This window comes from Aspergillus heteromorphus (assembly GCF_003184545.1).
Source record: "Aspergillus heteromorphus CBS 117.55 chromosome Unknown BO70scaffold_6, whole genome shotgun sequence".
Lineage (NCBI taxonomy): Eukaryota > Fungi > Ascomycota > Eurotiomycetes > Eurotiales > Aspergillaceae > Aspergillus > Aspergillus heteromorphus.
Genome location: NW_020290411.1, coordinates 709,597 through 735,495, shown reverse-complemented (window position 1 = coordinate 735,495; position 25,899 = coordinate 709,597). Strand labels below are relative to the sequence as shown.

At 54.3% G+C, this 25,899-nt stretch overlaps 9 protein-coding genes across 9 annotated transcripts; 5 read left to right on the top strand and 4 right to left on the bottom strand.

Moving 5' to 3' along the window:
- Positions 1-409: 409 nt before the first annotated feature.
- On the top strand, positions 410-2,992 carry prm1 (pheromone-regulated protein PRM1). The gene has a single exon (XM_025538565.1). It carries the CDS (start codon positions 573-575, stop codon positions 2,841-2,843), a length of 2,271 nt encoding a protein of 756 aa, XP_025401498.1. The 5' UTR covers positions 410-572; the 3' UTR covers positions 2,844-2,992.
- Positions 2,993-4,143, top strand: BO70DRAFT_198330 (uncharacterized protein). The gene has a single exon (XM_025538566.1). The coding sequence runs from the start codon at positions 3,141-3,143 to the stop codon at positions 4,047-4,049; it is 909 nt and encodes a 302-aa protein (XP_025401497.1). The 5' UTR covers positions 2,993-3,140; the 3' UTR covers positions 4,050-4,143.
- Positions 4,144-5,205: 1,062 nt separating this feature from the next.
- On the bottom strand, positions 5,206-9,631 carry BO70DRAFT_360236 (putative xanthine dehydrogenase HxA). Its single transcript, XM_025542730.1, has 4 exons — positions 9,377-9,631; positions 9,068-9,271; positions 7,026-8,995; positions 5,206-6,975 (listed from the first exon to the last, which is right to left on the bottom strand). Exons 1-4 carry the CDS (start codon positions 9,608-9,610, stop codon positions 5,292-5,294), a joined length of 4,092 nt encoding a protein of 1,363 aa, XP_025401496.1. The 5' UTR covers positions 9,611-9,631; the 3' UTR covers positions 5,206-5,291.
- A 588-nt stretch (positions 9,632-10,219) lies between these two features.
- On the bottom strand, positions 10,220-12,138 carry BO70DRAFT_360234 (uncharacterized protein). Its single transcript, XM_025542729.1, has 2 exons — positions 10,428-12,138; positions 10,220-10,362 (listed from the first exon to the last, which is right to left on the bottom strand). Exons 1-2 carry the CDS (start codon positions 12,125-12,127, stop codon positions 10,287-10,289), a joined length of 1,776 nt encoding a protein of 591 aa, XP_025401495.1. The 5' UTR covers positions 12,128-12,138; the 3' UTR covers positions 10,220-10,286.
- Positions 12,139-12,750: 612 nt separating this feature from the next.
- Positions 12,751-13,838, bottom strand: BO70DRAFT_332644 (uncharacterized protein). The gene is made up of 3 exons (XM_025540929.1): positions 13,255-13,838; positions 13,125-13,197; positions 12,751-13,061 (listed from the first exon to the last, which is right to left on the bottom strand). Exons 1-3 carry the CDS (start codon positions 13,638-13,640, stop codon positions 12,936-12,938), a joined length of 585 nt encoding a protein of 194 aa, XP_025401494.1. The 5' UTR covers positions 13,641-13,838; the 3' UTR covers positions 12,751-12,935.
- A 1,954-nt stretch (positions 13,839-15,792) lies between these two features.
- Positions 15,793-17,431, top strand: BO70DRAFT_360229 (aldo/keto reductase). Its single transcript, XM_025542728.1, has 5 exons — positions 15,793-15,977; positions 16,071-16,103; positions 16,160-16,310; positions 16,377-16,733; positions 16,798-17,431. The coding sequence occupies exons 2-5, from the start codon at positions 16,075-16,077 to the stop codon at positions 17,302-17,304; spliced, it is 1,044 nt and encodes a 347-aa protein (XP_025401493.1). The 5' UTR covers positions 15,793-15,977; positions 16,071-16,074; the 3' UTR covers positions 17,305-17,431.
- An 856-nt stretch (positions 17,432-18,287) lies between these two features.
- On the bottom strand, positions 18,288-20,143 carry BO70DRAFT_332639 (uncharacterized protein; the record flags this gene model as incomplete). The annotated part of the gene is made up of 2 exons (XM_025540928.1): positions 19,904-20,143; positions 18,288-19,834 (listed from the first exon to the last, which is right to left on the bottom strand). The coding sequence occupies exons 1-2, from the start codon at positions 20,061-20,063 to the stop codon at positions 18,288-18,290; spliced, it is 1,707 nt and encodes a 568-aa protein (XP_025401492.1). The 5' UTR covers positions 20,064-20,143.
- A 2,996-nt stretch (positions 20,144-23,139) lies between these two features.
- Positions 23,140-23,869, top strand: BO70DRAFT_360227 (uncharacterized protein). The gene is made up of 2 exons (XM_025542727.1): positions 23,140-23,198; positions 23,449-23,869. Exon 2 carries the CDS (start codon positions 23,489-23,491, stop codon positions 23,753-23,755), a length of 267 nt encoding a protein of 88 aa, XP_025401491.1. The 5' UTR covers positions 23,140-23,198; positions 23,449-23,488; the 3' UTR covers positions 23,756-23,869.
- A 419-nt stretch (positions 23,870-24,288) lies between these two features.
- Positions 24,289-25,800, top strand: BO70DRAFT_287685 (DUF409 domain protein; the record flags this gene model as incomplete). The annotated part of the gene is made up of 3 exons (XM_025539251.1): positions 24,289-24,616; positions 24,688-25,306; positions 25,362-25,800. 3 exons carry the CDS (start codon positions 24,289-24,291, stop codon positions 25,798-25,800), a joined length of 1,386 nt encoding a protein of 461 aa, XP_025401490.1.
- Positions 25,801-25,899: the final 99 nt, after the last annotated feature.

Below are 25,899 nucleotides of genomic sequence, written 5' to 3'. Positions count from 1 at the left end.
AAGCGCCGACCCGGGGCTATATTTGGCTCTGCAGAATCCCGGGAATAGCCTCAGTCTCTGCTTGCAAACCCGCGCCAGATGAAACAACCTCTGCAGAGCCATCCGGTCATCTGCAGCGGGGCTTCGCGCCCACTGGCTGCTGCTGGCTTCTTCAGGCCCAACTCGGCGCTTTGTCTCAATCATCCATTCACTCTGCATCAATGAGACAGTCCTCCCCCCATAAAGTGGGCAGATCCCCTGGCCCATGGGCCCGTCCTATTTCTCTTTCTTCTATTCAGCTATTGTTCGCCCGTGCTCCTTCTTTACCTTCTCATTCTCGCCATTATATCTTTCTTTTGTCCATAGACTCGAGCATGTACAATTCGGGATAGACTGCCTCTGTTCGTTGACATAATTACTGCTGGTCAGGGTTATCTTGCATCTCATACCCTTTCTTCTGCTTCCATCGTTCGGTGCGATAGATTTCTTTGTGTCTGCCATCTGCCTCTGCCTCTGCCATCTCGACCCCACAGCTGAGCCTGTTACTGTCCCACCCCAATCCCACTGATCTACAGACCAACCAGTCCGTCGACATGATGTTTTCAAAATCCGGACGGACGATCTTTCCTCTACTCCCCCCCTACGGCGCCCAGGACCCCAACGCCCAGGGCCGCATCATCCCTCCCCTCCATCCCGATGGCTACACCCCGTACCTCGGCCTGCGTGCCCGCCTTTCCCAGGTGTGGCTGAATCGATGGACCGTTCTGCTCCTGCTGGTCCTGGCCCGGTTGCTGCTGGCGGCCACCAGCCTGCAGTCCGACATGAGCCGAGCCAAGAGCGAGGCCCTGTCGGCCTGCACCAGCGTCGAGTCGGTGGGAAGCGCCATGGCCTCGATGCCCCATTACCTGGCCGAAGGAGTGAACGGGCTCACGGCCGACGCCGTCGACGCGGCCGTGGATGGCCTCAAATCCATGCTGATGCTCACCCTGACAGGTGTCGAAGAGCTGGTCATCTTCTTCATCAGGGTCATGTACCAGACCTACCTGTGTCTGTTCACCCTCGCCGTGCGAGGCGCCGTGGAAGTCGGAGTCGCCCTGCTGGAAGACGCGGCCGACTTCCTCAACTCCACCGTCAAGGACATCGGCAAGGACATCGGCAAGGCCGTCGAAACCTTCGAGGATATCTACGACGACTTCATCAAGCTCGTGAACACCGCCGCCAGTGCATCAGGGACGAGCGTCCCGACCCTCAATCTAACCACCGAGATCAACGAGCTGGAGAACATCCATCTCTCCTCCTCTCTCGACGAAAGCCTGAACAAACTCAACAGCTCCATCCCCAACTTCGACCAGGTCATGAACTTCACCGAGAACATCATCCGCTTCCCCTTCGAGGAAGTCAAACAACTGGTCAACAGCTCCATGGGCAACTACAGCTTCAACGCCTCCGCCCTAAGCGTCCCCGCAAAGAAGCAACTCACCTTCTGCGACAGCAACGACGGCATCAACTCCTTCTTCGCCGACCTGACCAAGATCGTCCTGACAGCCCGCAAGATCTTCATCGGGGTACTCATCGTCGCCGCCATCCTGTCCTGCATCCCCATGGCCTGGCAAGAAATCCGCCGCTGGCACACGATGAAAGAGCGCTCACAGCTCGTCCGCAAAGAAGCCCACGACCCCATGGACGTCGTCTACATTGTCTCCCGCCCGCACACCGCCGCTGTGGGCATCAAAGCGGCCAGCCGCTTCAGTAACAGCCGTCGCCAGATCCTCGTCCGCTGGGCCATTGCCTACGCCACCTCCCCAGCGGCCCTCTTCGTCCTCTGCCTCGCGCTCGCCGGCCTCCTCTCCTGCCTGTGCCAGTACCTCCTCCTCAGCGCGATCCAAAAAACCGTCCCCGAACTCTCCGCCGAAGTGGGCGAATACGCCGAAGAAGTCGTGCAGGCCCTGCAAAACGCCTCCGCCGAATGGGCCAACGACGCGAACAAGGTCATCCAACACGTCGACGACGAGCTGAACACCCACCTCTTCGGCTGGGTCAACACCAGCACCGTGGCGCTCAACGACACCCTCAACACCTTCGTCGACAAGACCATCGGCGTCCTCAACGACACCTTCGGCGGCACCCTCCTCTACGAGCCCCTCCTCGACGTCTTCAACTGCCTCATCGGTCTGAAAGTCGAGAGCGTCGAGAAGAGTCTCACCTGGGTCAACGAGCACGCGCACGTCGACTTCCCTCTCCTTCCCAACGACACCTTCTCCGCCGGCGCCGCCGCCAGCCTCAACAACTCCTCCGACAGCTTTCTCTCCGACGCCGGCTCCGACACCTCCAACAAGATCACGGAGGTGATTGACCGCGTCCTCAACGCCCTGGAGAGCGGCATCCGCGCCGAAACCATCATCGCCGCCTGCATCCTTCTGGTTTGGGTCATCAACGCGCTTATCGGCGGCGTCCGCGCGATGACTCTCTTCTGGTCAAGAGAGAAGATCCGCGGCGAAGGCGGGCCCGCGCCGTTAACCTCGCGTCCAAACCCTAGTTCCGGCCCAGATCAGCATGGCTTCATCGATGTCCCGCTGGTCAATCTGCCCCGCAATAGTCAACATACTGCTGCTACTGCTTCGCCTGCTATGAATGCGCATGCCCACGATGACATCGATACTTCCCGACAACCAGCACCCCGATACGAGGCCGCCACCTCGACCTCGACCTCGACATCCACCGGGCACTCGACCGCCGTGCTACCCAGCGAGGAGTATCCCGACGAGAAAGTCGGGTTTGCGGGCCAGCGGAGTGCGCTACAGGTAGACGGGGTGTCGGATCTGCGGGGGAGTAGCTACGTGGAGTATGGGATGGAGAAAAGTTAGCCAGTTAGTTAGCTAGCAAACATGACTAGTGATCGTCGAACTATTATGTTGCGCTGATGACACCCTTAGATCCGCTGATTTGTCTATTTCCTCTTCTGTACTTGTTCTCGAACGGCATGTTAGCGTTGACTGGGCATCACACACACACCCCGAGGGGGCATAGAACACGAATTCATATCGTTTCCAGTGCCCATAGGACCTGCAATCTGACATCTCCTTGGTATTTCCGTGTCGTGCTCCGTCAGTCCGTCTTGCTTTTGCAGTCATTCCGGGCTGCTCACAATGATTATTGAGTGAATGGAGGCATCCACTATGGGCGTGGGGTCCTGTTTTGGTTTAGGGCGTCTCTCCTGCCCTCTCTTTCTTCTCTCCTTCTCCTTCTTCCTCGTCTCTTTTCTCCCACTTTCTCTCCTGTTCTCTCTGCTGTCTCTTCTGCTGTCTCTTCTGCTGTCTCTTCTGCTGTCTCTTCTGCTGTCTCTTCTGCTGTCTCTTCTGCTGTCTCTTCTGGTGCTTCCTCTGCTGCTCCCTCTTTTATTTCTTTTCCTCTCACCCTCTTCGTTAAATAAGCTGGAACCACACAGGAAAACCAAAAACGGCCCCTTCACTACGGATGGACCTCTACTATACCATCAAAAACAGCAGTATGGAACTGAAACCCCAGATCCCATTCCCATGGAACAAGACCACATACGATGCGAAGAGTGCCGGGAACAGGATGCTCTGTATTCTACTGCGACCAAGGTCGCTGGAGCCGGAAAGCGTAGCATCATCCATCTTCTAATGAAACACCCATGGAATGCGTTCAAAGATGCCGGGATGATGGAAAGGCTTAAAAAGACGACGCTGTTCCTGTTATGGGCCAGCGCAATAGCACAGTGCCAACCTCTGGAGATATCCACCTCGACTGTGACATGTTACCCGAATCGTCGGACCTTTCACAGCCACTACTTTTGGCCGATTGTGAGGGTTTCTACGGGGGTTAGTCAACTACCAATCGGCCTCGCGTCTCAAAGAGTTCCGGACAATCTGGCTGGCAATGGGGACGGACAAACCCAGGGCATTTTAAAGGCGTGCGAGATAGAAGCAAGCGGGGCGCTTCTTTTCTCTCGGCGATTCTTATCAACGAACTTTTTTCCAAAGATTTTTCATCACGCTCTTGATTACTACTCGACAGGTTTGAATATATATATTCTTCAGCTTTCTTGAAAAGATATTTTCTCTTTATTCTCTGCCGAACCAGCTTGCATCAAAACTACTATGATATGACACGCACCTTGAGAGCCGTCGACCAACGGGATAAGACCTACAGATCAGCCAAAGACTTCTGTAGGGTGATCGTCCCAACGATATGCTCGGCCATTGCCCTGGGAACAACTTTGAATCTTTTCAGGCCAGATCCCATGAAATATAATGGGGAAATTATGCCAGGCCACCTCCCAGTCACAGCTACGAGATGCTGTAAAGATGTTCGAAAATGAATTGACCTGCGACTTCATATCTGCAAGCGGTCAAAAATGTGTCAGTGTTTTCTTGGCTCATACTCGACCAGACGTCCTTCCTTCACCAAGATGCTACAGGCTCAGTCATCGGTATTGGGTCCTTTCAATCACAGTTTATGGACGAAATGAATACGCGGCGATATTGGGATGCCCGCGTTCTTAAAGGACTGCAAAATGTGGATATGGAGCTTCCGTCGGCTGGCCATTGGAGATATATCATATATAAATAGCCGTTGTGTCCACCATAATGGCAACTAGTATTGGCACCTTTTGCTTCAGAATCGAGTTTGCTCTTTTCTTGGAGATGTCCGACGGAGTTCAGTATGCCGATAAAGTGTGTGTTCTGTCGCTAACCGACATATGCTGAATTGGAGGTTTAGGATCGATGTATGATGTATACTTTCAGTTATATATGGATGGTGGTTTAAACGGTCGACCCGTACTATTTAAGTTATCTAGTAGTATCTATCTATCTATCTGTATATCTATCTATCTATCTGTATATCTATCTATCTATCAAATTTATCAATCGGTGGAAGTGGCTTACCGCTAACAATATGCGATTGTTCATCAATCTCCTCATTCATCTCCTTGGTTTTTTTTTATTCTCCCTTTCTCTCTTATGATCTTTTTTTTTTTTTTTTTTTTGGCTCTGTGAGTGTATACGATTGTCGACGATGTGTCGGGGAAAAGAACGATTTTCGGGGTGCTTCTTCCTTCATCAGTTGATCGGTTTCTTGAGATGAACTAGTTACCTACCAATTTGACCATCTCATATGAGACTCCAACTCCCCCTTTAGAAAAGAAAAAAAAGACAGAAAATTGAAAGGGATTTCCAATTGCAATGCAATGCAAGACCGACACCGACCATCACCAGTCTGGTTTAATTCATAGGTATCATAACATAACTCATCATATCCACACCCCCCCCCCAACGGGCCAAAGTACCCTAAATAGCCACAAAAAAGCTCTCCTCCCCTTCCTTCGGCAACACCCTAACCCTCTCCACAATCGGATCCTTACAAGAAACCCTAATCCGCTCGGGCGTGGCCGGACTCTCCAGCCTCAACACCTCCGTGACCCCCCACTGCGCTCTCGCCGCCTTCAACGCATCCCGAATCGCAAAGAACATCGCACTGCCCATAAAAAGCGGCGGCTCGCCGACTCCCCTCGACCGCTGAATCGTCCTCAGATTCTCCCACTCGACGTCTTTCAGCAGACTAACATTGAACACTTGCGGGATATCCCGAAAGCCGGGGATCTTGTAATTGCCCGGCCCCTTGGTGACGATCTGGCCGGAGGCGCGGTGCCACAGACTTTCTTCGGTGGTGAAGAGCCCTTGGCCCTGGACGTAGGCACCCTCGATCTGCCCGTAATCGATGGACGGGTTGATGGTGCGGCCGACGTCCATTTTGATGTCCGCGCGGAGGGGCGTCCAGTCGCCGGTGAGGGTGTCGATTTGGACTTCAGCGGCGGTGACGCCCTGCGTGAAGTAGAAGAACATCTGGCCTTTGTTTTCGCCCCACACGTAGCCGATGTCCGGGGTGCGGTAGAAGCCTTGCGCGGAGAGGTTGACCCGGTCGAAGTAGGCGGCGTGCGCGAGGTCTTTCATGGACGCGTTGGGCATTTTGGCGCGGTAGGGTTGCAGGCGTTCATTGAGTTGGGTGCAGGCGTTGAAGATCGCGTAGCCGTTGAGGTCGGAGCTGGCGGATGCCGCGGTGGAAGAGGTATTGGCGACGGTGTTGGTGGCGGTTTCGGAGATGAAGACGCTGGATTGCGGCACGTTGAGCGCTTCGGCGGCAATCATGGTCATCTTGGTGTGCAGGCCCTGGCCCATCTCGACGCCGCCGTGGGCGACGAGCACGCTGCCGTCGTGGTAGATGTGGACGAGGGCGCCGGCTTGGTTGAGGAAGAGCGCGGTGAAGGAGATGCCGAATTTCGTGGGGATGATGGCCATTCCGCGCTTCGACCATTTGTGTTTCTGGTTGTATTCGTCCACGGCTTTGCGGCGCTCGTCGTAGGCGCTTTCTTCCATGACTTGCTTGTACATCAGGGGGACGTGCCAGTCTTTGAGCTCTTGATTGTAGTGCGTCTGTTCGCCGGGTTTGTACATGTTTTGCCAGCGGAACTGTTCGACGGGGATGTTGAGATGGTCGGCCGCTTCTGATACGAAGCATTCGGCGAAGAATAGGCCTTGAGGGCCACCGAAGCCGCGGAAGGCGGTGTTGGATACGGTGTTCGTCTTGCAGATGTGTCCCCGGACGTGGACGTTCGGGATGCTGTATACCCCGTCGATGTGGGAGAGCGCTCTCTCCACGACTGCGCCGGAGAGGTCCTGCGTGTGTCCGCCGTTGGCGTACACGTCGGCGTCAAGTGCGAGGAGTTTGCCCTCTTTGCTCACGCCGATCTTCCAGCGGCAGAAGAACGGGTGACGCTGGCCGGAAGTAACGATGTCTTCGTCGCGGTTGAGCATACACCGAACGGGTCGCTTGGCTTTCGTGGCAGCAACGGCACAGATACCAGCCAGCTGGATCGATCGAGTCTCTTTCCCACCGAATCCACCACCAAGGCGCTTGACTCGAGACACGATCTTGTTGGCCGCCACGCCGGTGACTTGAGCAACATACGTTTGCCTGGTATTGTTAGTTTGTTTTGTCTTTAGGGGAAAGGGGTTTCCCCTCACGTTTCAGTAGGATTCTGCGTCCCGCTCCAGATCTCCATCTCGCCATCTTCCAGCTTAGGAATCGCAACACAGGCCTGGGTCTCGAGATAGAAATGCTCCTGGCCGCCCATTTTCGACTCTCCCGTAAAGACATGATCTGCCTTCTCAAAGGCACTTTCCGGGTCGCCTCTCTTGATGTAGCGGGAATGCGCGAAGAAGGACTTGGCCTTGATGGCGTCTTCCGTGCTGAGAATCGCCGGCAGCTCCTCGTATTCCACCTTGACGGCTCTCACGCCCATCTCCGCGATTTTAGCGGACTTGGCGAGGATCATGCCAATAGGTTGCCCGGCAGTCGTGACCTTGTCAACCGCGAAGAACAGCTCGTCTGCATTGGGGGCACCCCAGTAATTGGCTTCTGGGTTGGGGAGATCGGTGTGATCCACGTATTCAACTACACCAGGAATGTCGAGAGCCGCGGTGGTATCCACGCTGAGAACGCGGGCATGTGCTTTGGTCGAAAGTACCATGCACCCATAGACTTCGTCCTTGCGCACGGGTGTGTCATCTGTGTACTGGGCTTCACCTGTCGCCTGCTTCAGGGCGGAGACATGGGGGCTGGCCTTTCCGAGGACTCTCTGTTGATAGGCCGCAGACGCCTCGTGGTCCTTTTCTCCCGAGGAGATGGCTCTTTCAATCTCAGCAATGACGTCTTCATCCACATCCGCGTCTTGGACCTCAATGCTAGACAGTACATCGTGATAGAACCGGTAAAAGAAGCCGAGAGCGAGAGACTTTCGGTACGTCGCCATTCCTCCGGGAACACTGAACTTCAAGTCGAAGTCCTGCCCCAGGGCACTCATGGTACCCTCAAGAGTGGCCGGGTTGGTGAATTTCTTGCCGACCAAAAAGGCCTCTGCGTTGCGGGCAGACACCGTCATCGGTGCCAGACCCCCGAAGACGAGGTTCACGCTGGTCACGTCATGCGACGGGGAGAGTGACACCCGCAAAGCAGCATTCACGATCGCGATATCGTCGTCCTTCCGCTTCGATTGCTTGTAGGCGCGCATGTATTCTCCCTCCGCGGACGCGGTTGGGATTCGCAGACCAGCAATGATGGCATTCGGCGGAAGCGCCGTTGATCGGTAGCCTTTGAAGAACTGGCTCATCGGGATCTCCACCACCTCGCCCAGCGACATGGCTACCAGGACAGTGTTAGTAGCCACAAACACCGGGTTCAAGTCTGAAATCGGGGAAGCCGTCGCCAGGTTTCCTGCCGGCGACGCAACGTTTCGAATCTGCCTTCCAGCAAAGTAGCGAAGCTGTTTCTTGATCGCGCTGAACGGCTGACCCCGCTGAGGCCCATACTTCTCCAGGGCCTCGTCACAGATCGACTCCAGGTCGGTCAAGGAGACATTCGCTCCAATGTCCAGACAATCTTCCTTGAGCGAGTATTGACGCAGTTCGGGGATATCACCCACATAGACAGAAGCCTTATACTGCATAGCCTTGAACTTCACCTCGATCTGCGTCTCCGTACTCCCCCCAATAATCTTCGCATCAGGGTGCACAGCCTTGATTTCCAAAAGCTGCGGGAGAGTCACCGGTCGATACCACTTCTTCCTCTTGTTCCCGAGCACCAACGGCTGGAACTCATGCTTGTGAAGATGAGGCGGGAAAATCAACTCAGTATCCGGCTTGTAGCTGATGAATTCCGGAGGCGTGAACTTCGGGCCATTATCGTCTGCCGTGTCCGCCGACTGCTTACAACATCCCCCAGAACCATCCTTCTTGTCCATACAGCAGCCCGTCCCCCCATTCGCCAGAGCTTTCCCACATCCTTGCACCGGAGCAGCAGCAGCAGCCGCCGAGAAACTCTGCGCGGCATCCAGAATGGGCCTGTACCCGGTACAGCGACACAGATTCCCATCGAACGCCTCCTCGACGTCATGCTCCGACGGTTTCGGGTTGTTACGCAGAAGGGCGTACAGACTCTGCTCGATTGTCAGCTGTCAGCTTCTCTACCCCGCTTCGCCACCATCCACCAAGGGAACAAACAATCATACCATCACAATCCCCGGAGTACAGAACCCGCACTGACTCCCATTCCCCACCGCGAGCCGCTGCTGAACCGCATGCGGATTCATCACATCCCCGATCCCTTCCACCGTGATAACATGTTTCCCGTCCACGCTGATCAAGGGCGCCAGACACGCATTTACCGATGCGTGGTAGAGTTTCTTCGTCGTTGGGTTCAAGTGCGATACCACCTAGCCCGGCCGGTTTGGTCAGAAAGTATTCCGATTTCGATGGGAAGGGGGCAAGACTAAGGTGGCAAGGTAGGATAACATAACATAACATAACATAGAACATACCACTGTGCAAGCGCCACAGCCACCCTCCGCACATCCCAGCTTGGTCCCCGTTAACCCGACCCCTCGCAGGTACTCCAGTAGTGTGATTTCGGGGTCGATCGAGTCCAGGACGACTTTGGTGCCGTTCAGGTAGAAGCGGATGGTGTCGTCCCAGTCCTCTGTGAGCTGGGCCAGCGAGGTGGCCTTGCTGGCGGCCTCGATGGGCGGTGGTGAGGCTAGAATGCCCGGAGCCATTTTGTTGGTCTTCGACTCAAGACAGGGGGGGTGGGGGGGGAGGGGGAGATCGGGTTCCCCGCCTCGATGGACCGGTGGCGATTTAGATGGGGGGAGGGGGTTCAGTTGGGTTGAAGGGGCATCGATGAGATGTTGGAGAGGTGAGACTTGGAGAGATCGGTTGAAGGTGTTGAAAATGTTTAATAAAAAAATATGAAGGAGGAGAAAGGAAGAAGGAAGTACTAGGGATAGATAGATAAAAGGGTAGGAATGGAGTCATTATTGTATCTACTTTTATCTATCGCCCCCTCACAGTCCCCGCCCAGCCCGGGGATCGCCACAGTCCGACACCCCGACGCCGGCAATCCGCGGCACTAGTCACCTGATCTCTAATTCCTCACCGCTCACTGGCTCTCACTGACCCTCCCCTCTCTTCTCTACTATAGAAGTCAAAGGTGTCAGAGGACAAGACTCAGTTGGATTGACAACAGCTAAGCAAGGGCAGGCAGGTATCTCAGATCAAAGCAACGCCGCTCCAGATGCTCCAGCCCTGAAATGGTTCAACACACATGCACCATAGTTCAAAAGGTTCAAAAGTTCAAAAAAAAAAAAAAAAAAAAGTACAGCCAACCGAAGGGAAGCAAATTTACGGTATACAGCCAACAAAAAAGGGGTATGATCGCAGCAAGAAGGCCATCTATGCTTTTAGCTTGACTCCAACAAAGTCTCTCTCGTCTTCCTCCCATTTCTTGCGTTCGACCACGCTTCGTGCCCTAAAGCGTGCGTCTGTTAGCTCCTGGTCTTTCTGGGCTCGTCTGCAGGTGATAGGTGTACATACCGGTATGCTCTTACGAACCGCCAGACTTCCGTGTCTGCCAGGTTCCAGGCCTCCGCGACGTCGGTGATGCCGATGCGGTTGCTCTCCTTGGGCTTCAGAAACTCCCGGGCCTGTTTCAGGATCTCGTACTCCTTCTCCACGCCTTGCGCGCTGGGGTTGGCCTGCTGTACGGATTCCTTCTTCTCGCCTTCGTTTTTGGCATCTACCTTGCCGTCTCGCGGGATCTGGAATCCGAACTGCCATTCGAACTCGTCGAGGAGCTCCGTCGGCAGAGACTGACCGGCTTGAGGGGGCATCGACTCGACGGTCATCCACAGCGCTGTGCCCACCACAGCGTCGTCAGCCACCGCTCTCTTGAATACAACGGCTCGGGGAGACCCTCCGATCTCAAGCCCCAGGTGCTCCTTGGTCACTTCCGCCAGCCACACATCGCGCTCTGTCTCGCGCCGAATGTGTCGCGTCGTCACGTCTGTGGAATTCTGCTGCAGGCTGATCAGGGTAAAGGGGTGGGGCAGTGTCCCGACCGTGAAGACCTGAGTGGTGTTCCGGTAGGTCATGGGCTGGCTGATTTGCATGGGCTTCTCAACATCGCAGGGGTGGCATTTCTGCAGGTTGGGGGGACACGAAAGCGGCACGGGGGAAATCGGGCATTGAACCAGGGCCTTAGCAAGCCGCAAGCCGGGTTCGACTAGCGCGGTGGTATGTTCGGGGAAGGGCTTCAGGACGGCAATGCCTGCCGGGAAGGCATTTTGGAAAGTGTTGTGCAAGTGGGCGTTGATCAGCTCCACCAGCGCCAGTCGTCCGGCGGTAGGCGACGACACAATCTTCTCGGCCACCGTAGGATAGTGGCTAGTAATGGAGGCCGAGTCGTAGACAGCCAATGCACTGGGCTCTTCTACCTTGAAGAACTCCGTCGGGATCAAGTCCACCATCGAGGTGGACTGGCCGTCCACCTTCTTCACGGCCTCCTTGATAGCCTCGTTGATGCGTGATTTCTCGCCAGCAAACAGAGCATTTTCAACCCGATCAAAGCGCGTGATGAGGGCGGGATCCGTACCCCGACGCAAGTACGTGAGCAGTGCGTCATCGTATCTGGCCATGGGGAAGCAGTGCCAATCCGCAAGCATACCATCACCCATGTGGCCCCAGGCTAGCCACCGGAACAACTCGCTCTCAAGTTCGGGCTTGAGATCCATGGGCTGCACCAGCTCATACAGCTGGTTCTTCATGGCCTCCCCCGAGCCCAGAATGACGGGCCGGAATCCCTGCGCGAACCACGCCCTCCGCCAGGCGAGAAGGAGCTGGGCATCCGCATTGTCTTCCTCCCGATCGTTTCCTTTGTTGGGCTCGTAGTAGGTGTAGATGAATGGTCGGTTACGTAGAGGGGGCAGGACCGATCGGTTCTCGTCGAGCGTGATGGACGAGGAAAAAGGGTTGATCCACGACCAATCGCTGAGCCACTTCGACTCGCCGCTCGTGCTGTTGGGTTGCGGCTCCGGAGGGGTATGCACCGTCGGGTGGAAAGACGGCAGGTGTAGGTCACTGAGCGAGGGGAGTTTCGGATGCGGGATGTATTTGGCTGCGCCGGTTGCTGGCTCTCCAGAGGAAGGGTCAGGGATCGGAGAGGAGGAGAAAATGACGAGAAGCAGGGCCACGAAGACGACGATCGTTAAAAGAGCTGTGCTCCGGTGAGGGATCATCTTGACATGGGACGCTCGACCTGAGCCAGGCCCAACACGCAGCGAAAAATGTGTCGAGCGGAGGCTGTGAAGGTAACCGGATACTCGAGGCTTCTGCCTATCCTGAAGCGGAGCGGATCAAGATGGTAAGGAACTGTGGAGGTTTAGGGGGTACGGCGTAGGGAGGGAATAGGTGGACAAGCGAGCGACGGGCGGGAAAAGTTTTGGAAGACAAAGTTGAACGGGCAAGCGTCAATGACACGTCTATATTGCGTAGTGTAGTTCAGTCCATGGCAAGGAATGGACCTGAACGGTCGGATGCGTGGGAGTAGCGTCGCACTCAGCCCCGTCGTTCCTGATCCCATCGTCGTTCCCTGGGAAGGGCGCCGCGCCTAGACCGAAGCCGGCAGTCGGCGGGGGACACGGGCCACTCCCAGCCACCGCCGCCGCTGCCGTGGCGGTGCGTGGCTGCCTTCTTGCCTGACTGGGCTAGGCCGGAGGGTGCCTGCGGGTGCCTAAGGCGACGATGGACCCCGAAGCGGCAAGCAATGCGGGGTGCCGCAATGGAATTCCGCTGTGGTATTTTTAGTCTTTCACTACGCTGTACTCCGTACTCTACTCCGTACTCTACTGGGATGAAATAGCGGATCAACTGCATTTCACATAGGAAAGAGCTATAATGAGTGACTAAGAAGCACAGCGCAAAGCAAGGCAAGCAAAAACAAAAGATATTCCATCTTGATCCGCACCGATCAACATTCACTCATAAGGGCTGTTGCTGCTGTCCAGCTCACCAGGTTCAAGGAGTCCTGATCGTTTCTCGGCTCCTCTAGTCGGTGGACCAGCTTGCATCACCGGTATTGGTGTTCTGGAAGGTGAAGGACGAGTTTGGCTGGACGATACGAGCAACCGGCTTCTCGGACGAATCGGTGGTGTAGAAGTCGATCACGAATTTCTGGGTCTCGGGTTAGTGGCGAGATATCCATGTGAGAATCACACTGAAGGGGATAGTGCTCACAGTTCCATCCATATAGATCTTGATACTCTGGTTGCCCTGGACGTTCTGCTGATCGTCATAGTAGATGGTTGCACTGGCCACGATTAGATGGGACCGGTGCCAGAGGAAAGCAAAGAAAGGAGAGACTCACTTGATATTGGCGCTGTTAGGCCGGAAGAACCCAGCAGCGTCGCCCTTCACGGACTGTCCCATGCTCTTGGAGATCAGGTCGAAGGACAGTTCAACACGGGAGATGGTGACTCTCCCGCTGATCCGGTCGTGGTAGTTCCAGTGGTAGCAGGAGCATCCGTTGCTGTGCAACAACGATGCCTCCAGCACCTGTCGGCCCAGGGGCCGACTGATCTCCTGCTGGAAGGCCCTCTTGATTTGCGACTCCGAAACATCATGGCCATCGGCGCTGTTGATGGTCACTTGGCGGAATAGCTTGAGGAGCTCATCGTCGGAGGTGCCCTGCTGAGGAAGTGCCTGGAGAGACATTGTCTGGGTAGAAGGGGCGGTGGTAACAATGGTAGACATAGAGAACCTGGTGGTATCTGGGATTGATATACGGAGCTGATGATGAAGTCGATCTTCTCTTATCTGTGCTTTGGGATTTTCGAAGGCGCTGGTGAGGAGAAAGAGGACAACGAAGGATGTCTTCCTCTCTTATATATCTACGAAAATGGGCACAGCATGGATCCAACTTTCAGCTCCGATTGACCATTCGGAAGTCCTGGAGGGATGACAATTTGCGAAGCCCAGTCATTTCGAGTACACTAGCCTCTCCCCAATAGCCTTTGGAGGATATGGAATGGGAGGTTCGCGATGACCTGAGAGATGCATGGTGAATCACACTTCAGCTGCTCTCTTCGCGCCCAGATCCTCGAAGAATGGTCCGTTGGGTATGAATTCTGCAATGCGACGGGCAATGACTCGCGCTGACGTTCCATCTAGAGCACATTCCCAGGTAGCCACAATCACACCCGGGACACGGGGTCTAGCAGACATTCGCCGACTGCAAATAACTGTTGATGGCAAGACTTCGATGGTTGGCCTGGGGCTTTAGAGTTCACGTTGTTGCTTTAGTGTGGCTGTTGCGCATATGCAGCTGGTTGTCGTATAGGAGAGCTGACAACGGAGATGCACGTTGAAGGCCTGGATGAAGCATCACTATGTGCATACAGATGTCCTCGATTGCTCTAAGTCGAACTTCCGAGTGAGGAATCCGATGCGGGCGTAGCTGAGCATCCGTCGGTTCCAGGCTGCGGTTCTGCTGATGACTTCAGTTGATATGCTTGAAAATGGCGCAACTTCAATCATGAAGGCAAACTATGGCGTTGGGTATACATCTCCAGGGGTATACAATCCATACCGGCGGCCACATGCAGGATAGTCGCTAAGTGTAGAGGTCAAGTATATCCGGCAAGTCAACCACGGAGAACAGGCTAATCACCATAGATAGAGGGAGAGTGATTGTCCAAGTGTCTATCACTTCGCATACATTGGGTTGTTAAATCAGGTGATTGTATCTGGACATCAGGCTTCAGTGGGTAGAAGATTACGGGACATCCTAGGGCTGCAAGAACGGCCGATTGGAAACGGGACCAGGGGAACTAGGAATCATGCAGCAATATCTGCAGAAGCAAGCTGAGTGACGAGCAGCCTCCGCTGGTTGGACTGGATAGGCTATGTTTGGGCCCAGCTCGGATGTTTTCACCCAGTTTTTCCAGAAGCGCAACGCCGGCGTTCCCGATGTACTCTAGCCGGCATGACACCTCGAGTTTGGCTGTGTCAACACCATATTCACAACGGCTACATTTCAGCCAGCCCGGCCCTGCTCGTTTGTGCCGTTGGTCATGTGGAAGGGGGACTTGGGCCAGTCTGCAGCCAAGCCATATGTTCTGTGAGACCTGCGCCACGTGCGGGGAGAGACACCGAATGTTACACACAGTCCCTCGCCTTGCTATTCTGGCGGTCCTGTCGCGCAGACATCCCCGGAAAAGGGATTCTGGGGAAGTACGGAGTATCTCAGATGTATCTGCAGTGGTTGCAGCCCACGTCACCGGGATTTCCTATTGGTGGGCGACCTTTTGGCTGAAGGAGTTGCTACTTTGGCATCTCGTTTCTTTTGCCGGTCTGATTGAAAAGCTTTGGGAGACATCATCACCGCTTCTTTCCCAGAGTCGATTGTGTCTATAGTGAAAGCGGTTTGCTCGAAGACGTCGACTGCATGTTGGAGTATGTGGACTGTGTCGAAGATGGGTAGCGGGGGGGAAGAGAGAGAGAGAGGGAGATGGAAAGACAAAGCAATGACAGCAGGGAATCCCCAATGGGGAAGGCTCCGATCACGGGAACCCCAGAACCCCACCCTTGCCCCAAATTGAACGCTTCACAGTAATTATTATTATTGACTCACCAACTCTCCCTCACTCCCCTCCCCTCCCCTCTCCACTCTTCTCTCCTCCCCAGTCTCAAGATTAAGTCAAGTCTTTACCGTACCTAGTACCATGGGAACGACTGATGCTGCCGACGATCCACCTCAGATGATATTCCCGACTTCCTGGCCCGAGATGGCAGCCGAGGGAACAGCCGGCAACTCATCGGCTGCCAGCCCCTGTCGCTTCACGCTTTCGGCAGTTCCCCAGCGGGGAGGAGCTTAATAATGATGCCACTGTGGATGCTGCTGCAACTTAATTCAACTAGCCGGTTTCCGGTTCATCTCTGTCTCAGTAGCTACCTGGATGTGACTGATAATCAGAGCAATTCCCTCTGCAAGTTGTGGGGTTCTTTTCATCCATAAATTACCTTTCCAGCTCCAGCTCCATCCAGCTTCAGCTTTCCGTCCATCCTCTAAACCCATTCTGTCCTCAATCGGTAAGCCAAATCCCAGCGCGAGATTTCCCTGCGGCCCGCTCGGGTGCAACCTAGGATGACATCATGGGCTAACAAAGGGCTTCGCATTGACAGCATCATGGCCTCCAACGAGATGGAATATGTCCGGTATGTCGAATCCCCAGCGCCGCCGGAACCCACTGGCTGACAACGTCACCATGTAGCCTGGGCAACTCAGGCCTGAAGATCTCCAAGATCATTCTAGGCACCATGTCTTATGGCGCTCGCCAGTGGCAAGACTGGGTGTTGGACGAGGAGGAAGCCCTCCCGTTGATCGAGCACGCCTACAAGCGAGGGATCAACACCTGGGATACGGTGCGTCCATCTAAGAAATGTACCTCCCTCACCTACGACAAACTAGACCACTGACCAACCCCACAGGCCGACGTTTACTCGCACGGTCGTTCCGAGGAAGTCATCGGCAAGGCCCTGAAGAAGTTCAACATTCCCCGTAACCGCGTGGTCATCTTGACCAAGTGCTTCTTCGGCGTCGATGACCAGGGCAACTTCCCCTCGATCGCCGCGTCCGGTCGTAACGATGGCGAATTCACCAATCGGGTTGGCCTGTCCCGCAAACATATCTTCGATGCTGTCGATGCCAGTGTCGAGAGACTTGGGACCTACATCGATGTGCTGCAGATCCACCGGTTGGATCGCGATACTCCTCGTGAAGAAATCATGAGGGCTTTGAACGATGTGATCGAGAGTGGAAAGGTCAGGTACATTGGAGCTAGCACGGTAAGATTTCCCCTTTTGCTTTTAAACCAACCCCTTCTCATTTCCAATGCTGACCCCCAAATAGATGGCCGCCTGGGAGTTCCAAACTCTCCAAAACATCGCCGCCCGCAACGGCTGGCACCAGTTCATCTCCATGCAGAACTACCACAACCTGATCGCCCGAGAAGAAGAGCGCGAGATGATCCCCTACTGCCAGGACACCGGGGTGGGCCTGATCCCCTGGTCGCCCATGGCTCGAGGCGTGCTCGCCCGGCCATGGGGCTCCCGGTCGACGACCCGTGAGGCGACCGACGGCGCGTTGAAGTTCCTGATCCGCAGTCGCGAGAGCGAAGCCGACAAGGCCATCGTCGACCGGGTCGAGGAGATTGCCAAGAAGAAGGGTGTCAGCATGGCGCAGGTGGCCATCGCTTGGTCGCTGAGCCACCCCAACGAGAACCCGATCCTGGGCCTGAACAACAAGGATCGCATTGACGAGGCCGTCGCCAGTATCAAGGTCAAGTTGACCGACGAGGAGATCCAGTATCTGGAGGAACCGTATATCCCTAAGACGATTTCTTCTCTGGAGCGGTAAGGACGTTATCGCTACTTGATGCCTTGCCTACCATAAGTATGTATCTATCCCTATCTCCCTCATTCGTCTGTATGAATCTACACCGACCCACGTCTACAACACAACACCAATAGAAAGAATATATTCTACTATTTGACATTTCACCCTAACTACCAACTACAAATAGATAGGTAGATAGGTAGATAGATAGGTCCTAAAAAATCTACTACAAAGAATCCACAACACGTAAAAGACCATGCTCGTCTCCAGAAATGAAATGTTTGTTTGTTTGTTTTATTTCCAAGAGATTTCTGAAATGTAGGTTGTTGGTAGATATCTACTTCTGTTGGAAGAATGTTTGTCCCCGGCAATCAATGCCTGGGTTCCTAGTTTCATACATACATCTATACACGGTCGGTAAGATTCCGACAGACAGTGGAATGTAGAAGATGGTAAAAGAAGAAAGTAGAAAGTAGAAGGAAAATGTTGTGTATATAGAAAAGAAAAGAAAAATGGGGCGCTAGATGATTGTGTCGTGGTATTCATGTTGCTGGTAAGCAAGAGCTGGGAGTTGAGAGGTGGATGGTGCAGGGTGGGTAGGGTGGGTAGGGTATGGTTGGGTAGTCACGAGAAAGAGAAAAAGGATGATGAATGGAATCAGAAATCCCGTGCTGTAGCGCTCGACTCTCCAGGAAGGGGAGGGGAGGGGAGGGTGGTCTTCGCTCTTCGCCACAGACACCGTGACCTAGCTAGCGCCTGGCTCTGTCTCTGGTCACGAATGGAGGTGGATTCTGAGGATGTTGTGCATGGTAATCTCGTGGATGGATGGTCAACACGAGGAGTTCTCTCCTCTGCAAGAGGGAGGGTTGAATCGAAGGTATGTATGTATGCATGCACGAATGCACGTATGCATGCATGGGTGTATGTATGGATGAGAGCGAGAAGGGAGAAAGAAAAACGAATTTTGAAGGAGTTGAGTATGTACGATAAGCACCAGGCTTCGCTCAATGGCTATGTCCGTTTTTACGGATGATGAAGTCGAATAGACTGCTGATTCGGTGACGACGCTTTCCTTTTGTGGGGGCGGGTTCTGGTTGGGATTTCTCGAGAGAGGATGGTTCGACGGGTCGCGACGCACGGGGGTTGTCCAAACCCCGGGACCGGTCTGGTTCCTGGTCCGGGGGCACGATTCGCTTGAGGTCTTCGGATTTCCGACTGTGAGGCCATATCCGCCGGCTCTTGGAGTCTTGCCGGGCGGGCGTGGCCTGAGTGGTCTCGGTCTCGTCTTGGCTCCGTTCGCGAGGCGTGGCGAGGGCGCTGTGTCTGTTGAGTCGATTGTTGGAGCTGGAGGCTCGTCGGTTGGTGCGCTCGATGAAGGCCGCTCCGGTGGAATTGGAGCGTTTGGATAGACTCCCATAAGATGTTGGCCGATCCGCAATGATGGTTTGTGTGGATACATAGGTGGCGCTGGAGAGCCGGTGTCGTCTGGGGCCGTTTAGCGCAGGGATATCTGCCGGTTGGCCAACCTCCATTTCCGGGAATTTGTCGGTCTCGTTCCTGCCCGCTGTCGGGGAGCTTTGTCTCGACGAGCACAGGGCCTTGGTGTTTAGCACCGCGGCCGTGTCATCGTATCCGAAGTTGTGCGACCAGCCTTCCCGGAACGCAACCCAGATGCTGGTGATGACGATCAACATGCGGAGGTCCTTGTCGGTTACCATCACCTTTCGGTCGAATAGATCATCTATCTCTGACGAATCGCTGATGACGGACATGGCGGAGTTGGGTGAGTGTGCGAGTCCACAATTCGTCGGCATCGAATACTCGTCGTAGACCTCGAGGTAGTTGCGACTCATAGTGGCGATGACAGGGTGACGACGAGTGTTCGGGTTGATGACGCTGAATGTGAACCGCTTGGTATCCTCCTGCATTGGATTTCCCGGCGGCGCAGACACGCGACGGGTCTTTGCTCCTCTCAGAACCCACCGGAGGACTTGGACCCCATGATCGGTATTGGCCACGAACTCGTAACAGCCATTGGCGAGGGGCGTGGCCTCCCATACTGGCCCATGGTTTAGGCAGATCTCGGCTTTCCCCTTCGAGAGGGCATCGTCCTTGAAAAGCTGACATATCGTTGCGACAACCTCGCGCTCCCCGCTCTCATCATCGGAACCCGGATACCTGTCGGCGGTGTTGCCTGGCGCACTGTCGTAGAGGTCGCTAGCGACGACGACAAGGTCATTGGGGCCCAGTCCCTTCTTGCCGCGAAAGATGGTCGGGAACTTGCGGGCCAATCTAGGCAGAAACACAGTCGACGGCAACACATCCAATACCGGAAGGGGGCGTGGGGTCTGCGACACTTGCTGGAGCTGCAAGAGAAGCTTAGGTCGAAGCTTGAGGCGCCTGTGACGTGCGTGGGCCGCGGGATGCGCTAACTGGTATGACGTTTTAGGCCGCGACGATTGTTTCCGAACAGATTGCGAGCGGCCGATCTTTGATGGAGCTAGAACTGATCCCACTGTCGAGCGCTCCTCATCACTGGAAGAGGCTGGCTCTATTGCCACTGTTCTCGGTGGCATCGTGCGCTGTTGCGGCATCTCCGTTTCCTGGGCCTTTGACCGACCGTAGATACCCCCTAGCCCCCAGGACGGCAGCGTCGCAAATGAGATGGATGGGGAGGAGTGGCGCGTCGCACTAGCGAGCGGCGTTTCGGACGGAGACCCGAGGGATTCGTGTTCGTGAGCTGCTGCCGCATCCGCTGCCAGGCCAAGGTTGAATAGCATTATCTCCGGGGATGCGACAACGTCTGCTTGCTACTACTCCAACATCAACATTGACACAGGAGGGCGATGGTAGCGACTCCTATTGGGGGGGGGGGGAGGGCGATCGCGAGCCACTAGATCGACGGGTGTGCAGGTCAACTTTGCGGGGTTGGTTGGACACAAGCTGTATGCCGAAGTCGCTGGGGTATGAAGAACAGGGAAGTAAAAGGGGAAAAGAGGAGAGAGGAGTAGGGAAGGGGAAGGGGAAGGGGAAAGGGGAGGGGATAGATAGAGAGGACGAGAAGGGAGAATCCAATGGGCGTGACCTGCACGGCGAATGTCGACCCCTCCACCTTAGTAAGGCTGAGGTTGAGTAAATAGAAGAAGAAGAAGAGGAGGAGAGAGAGAGAAGGAGGGGATTGAGGTCAGCGGCGGCACTCTTCACGCAGGAGGCAAAATGGATGCGGAGTACAAAGTACTACTAGTAGGTGATGGATGGAATTTCAAACGTCGTACGACGTGGGCATAGAGTGGGAGTAATGCAGCGAGTGGGCGGAAATATGTAAGGGAGACGAGACAGGTGGGTAAGGGGGGCAGAAGCTCCAGCAGCTGCGTGGGCGAAGCCCGCCTTAATATTCAGAACAATATCCGGACGTGCCAAAAGGATCGCATGTCAGATGGATCGCTGGATGGATGGAGACAGATGGCGGTCAGAAACCCACTGGCTGGCTGTATGTAAGTAACTGTGTATGAGATGGAAAGATGGGCAGGGCAACATTAGTAATTATACCTAAGCAAGAATCAGGGCCTGAGAGCAAAAGAGAGAATGACAGAGAAGCAGCAGAAGGGAAAATGAAAATAAAAAAAGAAAAAAAAGAGAAAGAGAGAGGGGAAAACCCACATGGACCAACCAAATTACTATTACAACACCAATGGAATTAATGAATAGTATCTCCTCCTAATTCCTATACACTTAGCTCCTACTTTACTCCGCAACAGTTACTACTAAGTTTGCCATCTGGTCTCCGGCAGGGCACACTCCGATCTAGAGCACTAACCCACTAGTACTACACCTGTACGTAAGTTCAGTCAACCTTACCATGTCGTGGGAATTTTAATTATTATTTTTCGGTCGGGTGGGTTAGCCCAGGGAACAAAGTCGTCTCCGTCCGCAATCAATCTGCATGAACCGCCTCCCGACCACCCATGGCTGGTACAGCGTAGTAGCTCGCGTTCAATGCCACAAGGGGCTAGCCGACGATCTTCGGCACTCCCAGAAGCCAGACGCCGACGCTAATTTGGACAGCTTGCCCCCCTGTGATTGGGTGATTCGTACGGGAGGAATACAGGCTGTGTCGTGCCGCGTAATTGTTCACTCGTATCGATCATTATTGTGCCTGTACGGAGTAATTATCTATCTGTTCATCATTGCCCTCCGACCACAGCGACTTGCCCTCGGCGTCGGAGACGGATTATGCAATGATGATTAGGTCAGGGAAGCTCCGGTATGCATGGCAGCATCAGGACATGTCATTCTGATACACTCTGATGTACTTGTGCGTCACTGCATGCTGCCCCTGGCTGAAGCTGTCCGAGAAGCAGGTGGACGGACCGTAGTACTTTTTTTACTTCATTCCCAAGCGGGTGTGTACTTAAGTGTAATATGACCGACTCATCAGCATATTTTGACGGTCCTTTACTCCCACCTTATTACTACTACTACTACTACTACTACTACGACTGCTACTACCACTCAGGAGGAACTCAGGCTAATGTCCGCGGACTTCGGATTCTGGAAGTCCATTATTCCCACGGAACCGGAAGCTCCGACTTGCCGGTAGGCTCCGTCCTTGGTTCCATGGCGCGGCGTCGGATTTTGCAGGCCGCGGGAAGGAAGTCTGCAAAATTATGAAAAACCCCCCTTGTAGTGTAGAGTCGCGCCGTTCCGACCAGAATGACTGGTGACACACTCAGTCGTCCCAAACCTTCGGACAGGCTAGACAGCTGCAACTTTCTACTGTAAGGCTGAGTGTGTACGTATTCCTGTCAGCTGGTACGAGGGACGCTGATCCTTTGCTAAATTGCGCCAACTGTTCCATCCTGGTATCTATCCACATCTATCTATCTATCTATCTACTAGATAATATCAGACGGCGAGGCTATGTAACTACCCAACGCTCCTTATATCGCTCAGCCATTGTACTAAGCCTTGCGCGGGAGCTTGATTCTCGTATCCACGGAGCCTGAGGCTATGTAGCTGGCACCTCTCGTCGTGTATCCGACCGCCGCCAATACGAGTCTCATACAGGTAGGTACTCTGGATGTTACAAGTTACAACTGTTAGTACAGCCAGGTGCCCGCCCGGAGCCCCCTTCTGAATCAGACCGGATGACTTTTTCTTCGGTCGGGCTTGGCATTACGATCCAACAAACGAGGGTCTGGTTCAGCGGGGACCCGATGGCAAACTTTTCCTCGATACGAATGCAGCGTGGAGCCTCCTAACATGAAAGGTTGCGACTTGATGCCGACGGGCGAACAGCCTTGAGGGCAGCTGGTTGGTCCGGTCGGTTCTCGAGGAAGCTCTCCGACCCAGCCCAGCACTACTCGGCGACTCGGTGACTCCCGTCGGAGTTCATCAGTATACCAAGAAGGCCAAAGCGACAGCGAAAGGCGAAAGGCGAAATGCGAACCCACCAAACTTCCGGTCGGCGCGCCCTTCCACCAGGCCATTCTCGCCCGATTGGGAAATCTGGCCCTGAAGATGTACGTCGATGTATGTAGGTCGAGCGTACATAGCGCTGCAGTTATGTGGGAAGCGGGGGCCATGGGCAATGGTGAGGAAAAATTCAGCAGGCCACAAGGACACCGCGTGATCCACAGGCTCAACAGGGACCTTTGGCTGGAAGCTTCGCAAAAGCAAAGGTGACAAAAACAACAACCCGAGATCGCCGTCCAGTGGAGCAAATGGATGGATGGATGGATGAACTTGGAGGTCTGTTTAGGCGTGTCAACAGGTGTGTGCCCTCTCGCTACCTATCAGTTGCAGATGGGCACCCCTCCTACTGCAAGCAGTCAGCATCTAGGTGCTTCCCATGAGTTCAGATGGTATGTGCCGCTCTGCATGGTGTAACCAGCATCATCCCAGATAGGTACTCTGTAAGTACTGCTTGCAGATTCGGTCATTATTGGAACCAGCAGCCGATATTATTATGCATCCTTCCCTACACAGAACTTACACACACACTCTCTCTCTTTCCCCTTCCTTCCTGATTTACCCCTCACGGCTTGAAGATCAACAATAGTTGCGGAGATGGATGCGATACGGAAGCCTCATCCAGACGTCTTCAGACATCCATGGGACACTCACCGTTAGCGGGATGCTGATGATCGTCATGTGAATCTGCAGGGATGAATATCCGAAGCATCACATTGGATTTCCGGACTCCATGAACTCCGGACAGTGCCGTAGGGCTGACCTGCTCGTTGGGTTGATCCAAGGTTTGATGGCATGGTCAGCCATTCCACAGTTCCAGAACCGCCGATGGATGGTCAGTTGCACAAAAAACCAGCCATCATCATTCAACAATATTGTTCATCTGTATTCCATCAGTAGGTACTCTGCATGCCTGGGTAGCTCAGGTGTGAAGCCAGATGGTCTGACATCACCTCGACATATCGCGATCACTAATCCTTCTGGACAAACAGAGAGATGATACCAAGCATCGCTTCATTCTGGTTTCTCGGGATTTTGAGACAGTCTGGGACTAGTCGTCGACCGGATCGTTCCCACCGAGACGCCACTGACCATTAGACTACTTAGTATCTACTTACTATATACCGAGCCTGAGGTTGCCTTCCCTCCCCCATTGGGCCATTACGTAGTTATGCGCGGCTACCCGCTGAATAAGAGCGAGTTATGCGTGCCGGGCCCTCCGATCGATCGCCCGCCCGCCCGCGCAGTTCGAGACGCGTTGCTTTTTCTCCAGGGTCGCTTGGGCTTTACCTCGGTTTCTCGCCAACCATCATGATTATACGCGTTTAATTCCCTCATTTGTCTGAGATGGGCGAATAGGATCGGGCCTAGCCACCAATCATTGCCTGACGATGAAGATTTTGCGCTACATTATCTGTTGAAAAAAAAATTACACTGAATCATCGTCTCTGGTGCGGTGTGCTCGGCGCTCGCTCCCTTCGAACCACGATGGGCTCGTCGCCATCTCCTCACGCGGCCTCTGCAATAATAACCATGGCGAACCGCCCCAGTCTCCTAGATCCCCGCCAGCCCATCAAGGCGTTAACGGTAGCGTTCTGCCTCTGGAAGGCCCTAGTGTACCTGGTGATAATCACCTCCCCCGGCCTTGGCTACGACACCTCAACCGGACATCTTTATCAACCCACCGGTCGCGCTGATGTCATACCGGGCGACATCAAATATGCTCACCTTCCCATCCCGTTAAAATTCGTCAGGTGGGATTCCATCTACTTCTTGCACGTGGCAGAGAGCGGCTATGTCTTCGAGCAGGAGTGGGCATTCGGCTATGGGTACACTCAAGCCCTGGCCTTCATCACATCCGGTACACCCGTCTCCCCTACCAGAGGGTCTCCATCCTATCCCAAGTATTCAGGACACTGATTGTTGATGTAGCGCTGTACCAACTATTTGGGATAAGTGGGCCTGCTAGAACTGCAGTTGTGGCAATCGTTCTGTCGCATATTGCACATTATCTCTCAGTCTTAGCCCTATATAGACTCTCTATCAACGTATTCGGGCGTGATACAGCCACCCAGAGACTCATCTGCTTTCTCTCTGCCACCCTGCACGTCATCTGCCCCGCGGGGGCCTTTCTTTCGGCGCCATACGGAGAGTCCCTCTTCTCTCTGCTCAACATCTCTGGGTTCTATGTCTACTCGTCGGCATTCCTCGATAACAAAGCGGGAAAGCGCTTCTCCGGGAACGCGAAATTACTCCTGGCCGCCGTCCTTTTCTCAGCGGCCACAACTGTTCGCAGTAATGGGATCCTGAGCGGTGTTTTATTCGCCTATGATGCCCTTTTGCAGCTTCGACGGGTCGTGTCCCAACGATTGTCAGTGGGTGCTTGTGCTCATCTTTGTACCATAATCGTGGGTGGCTGTGTCATTGCCCTAGGACTTATCATCCCGCAGGCCGTGGCCTACAAGACATATTGCACGCACCAAGATGCCTCAAGACCGTGGTGTCAATGGCTGATACCCAGTATATATGGTTGGGTGCAAGGGCATTACTGGTACGTTGCATCACCGGCCTAACATCGAAGACGCACGACTGATTTGTTCTAATAGGAACGTGGGTTTCCTGCGGTATTGGACTGCATCGAACATCCCGCTGTTCTTGCTGGCCATGCCGATGCTGGCAATCCTCTGCCGGTCGTCCCTCTGGGCACTGGATGTGGCAGTGCCTTTTATCTTCCCGAGAGCCTTGAGTGGGGTTGACCAATCGTCGTCATCAGCCACAACGGCCTCCTTACTTCTCCGACTGGCCGTGCCTCAGGGAATACTGGCACTCATGGCTCTGACCAGCTACCATGTACAGATCATCAACCGGATATCGTCTGGATATCCTTTGTGGTATTGGTACCTCGTATATCTAGTCTCGGGCAACTGGGGGCAATCCCGTCCTACCCTCCAAGACAGCCGTACTTTTACTGTGGCTGTGCGGGCCATGGTCGCCTATGCACTCATCCAAGCGACTCTGTTTGGGTCTTTCCTCCCGCCGGCTTGATCGGAGCCTGGACTTACCCTTAATACTATCTTGGGTCTGCATATTTCGTTTGTCTCAAATAGAAGAGAAGGGAGAGGAAGGGAGCCAATAGTTAGTACT

Bases quoted from the DNA above. Each gene is read 5' to 3' on its own strand.
- prm1 (XM_025538565.1), top strand. From the start codon at position 573: ATGATGTTTTCAAAATCCGGACGGACGATCTTTCCTCTACTCCCCCCC.
- BO70DRAFT_360227 (XM_025542727.1), top strand. From the start codon at position 23,489: ATGAACTCCGGACAGTGCCGTAGGGCTGACCTGCTCGTTGGGTTGATC.
- BO70DRAFT_360229 (XM_025542728.1), top strand. From the start codon at position 16,075: ATGGCCTCCAACGAGATGGAATATGTCCG. The intron at 16,311-16,376 runs GTGCGTCCATCT...CCAACCCCACAG, and splicing joins GGATCAACACCTGGGATACG to GCCGACGTTTACTCGCACGG. The intron at 16,734-16,797 runs GTAAGATTTCCC...ACCCCCAAATAG, and splicing joins GGTACATTGGAGCTAGCACG to ATGGCCGCCTGGGAGTTCCA.
- BO70DRAFT_332644 (XM_025540929.1), bottom strand. From the start codon at position 13,640: ATGTCTACCATTGTTACCACCGCCCCTTCTACCCAGACAATGTCTCTC. The intron at 13,198-13,254 runs GTGAGTCTCTCC...AATCGTGGCCAG, and splicing joins CCTAACAGCGCCAATATCAA to TGCAACCATCTACTATGACG. The intron at 13,062-13,124 runs GTGAGCACTATC...CCCGAGACCCAG, and splicing joins AGATCTATATGGATGGAACT to AAATTCGTGATCGACTTCTA.
- BO70DRAFT_360234 (XM_025542729.1), bottom strand. From the start codon at position 12,127: ATGATCCCTCACCGGAGCACAGCTCTTTTAACGATCGTCGTCTTCGTG. The intron at 10,363-10,427 runs GTATGTACACCT...CGCACGCTTTAG, and splicing joins CGGTTCGTAAGAGCATACCG to GGCACGAAGCGTGGTCGAAC.
- BO70DRAFT_198330 (XM_025538566.1), top strand. From the start codon at position 3,141: ATGGAGGCATCCACTATGGGCGTGGGGTCCTGTTTTGGTTTAGGGCGT.
- BO70DRAFT_360236 (XM_025542730.1), bottom strand. From the start codon at position 9,610: ATGGCTCCGGGCATTCTAGCCTCACCACCGCCCATCGAGGCCGCCAGC. The intron at 9,272-9,376 runs GTATGTTCTATG...CGGCCGGGCTAG, and splicing joins GCTGTGGCGCTTGCACAGTG to GTGGTATCGCACTTGAACCC. The intron at 8,996-9,067 runs GTATGATTGTTT...ACAATCGAGCAG, and splicing joins GTACTCCGGGGATTGTGATG to AGTCTGTACGCCCTTCTGCG.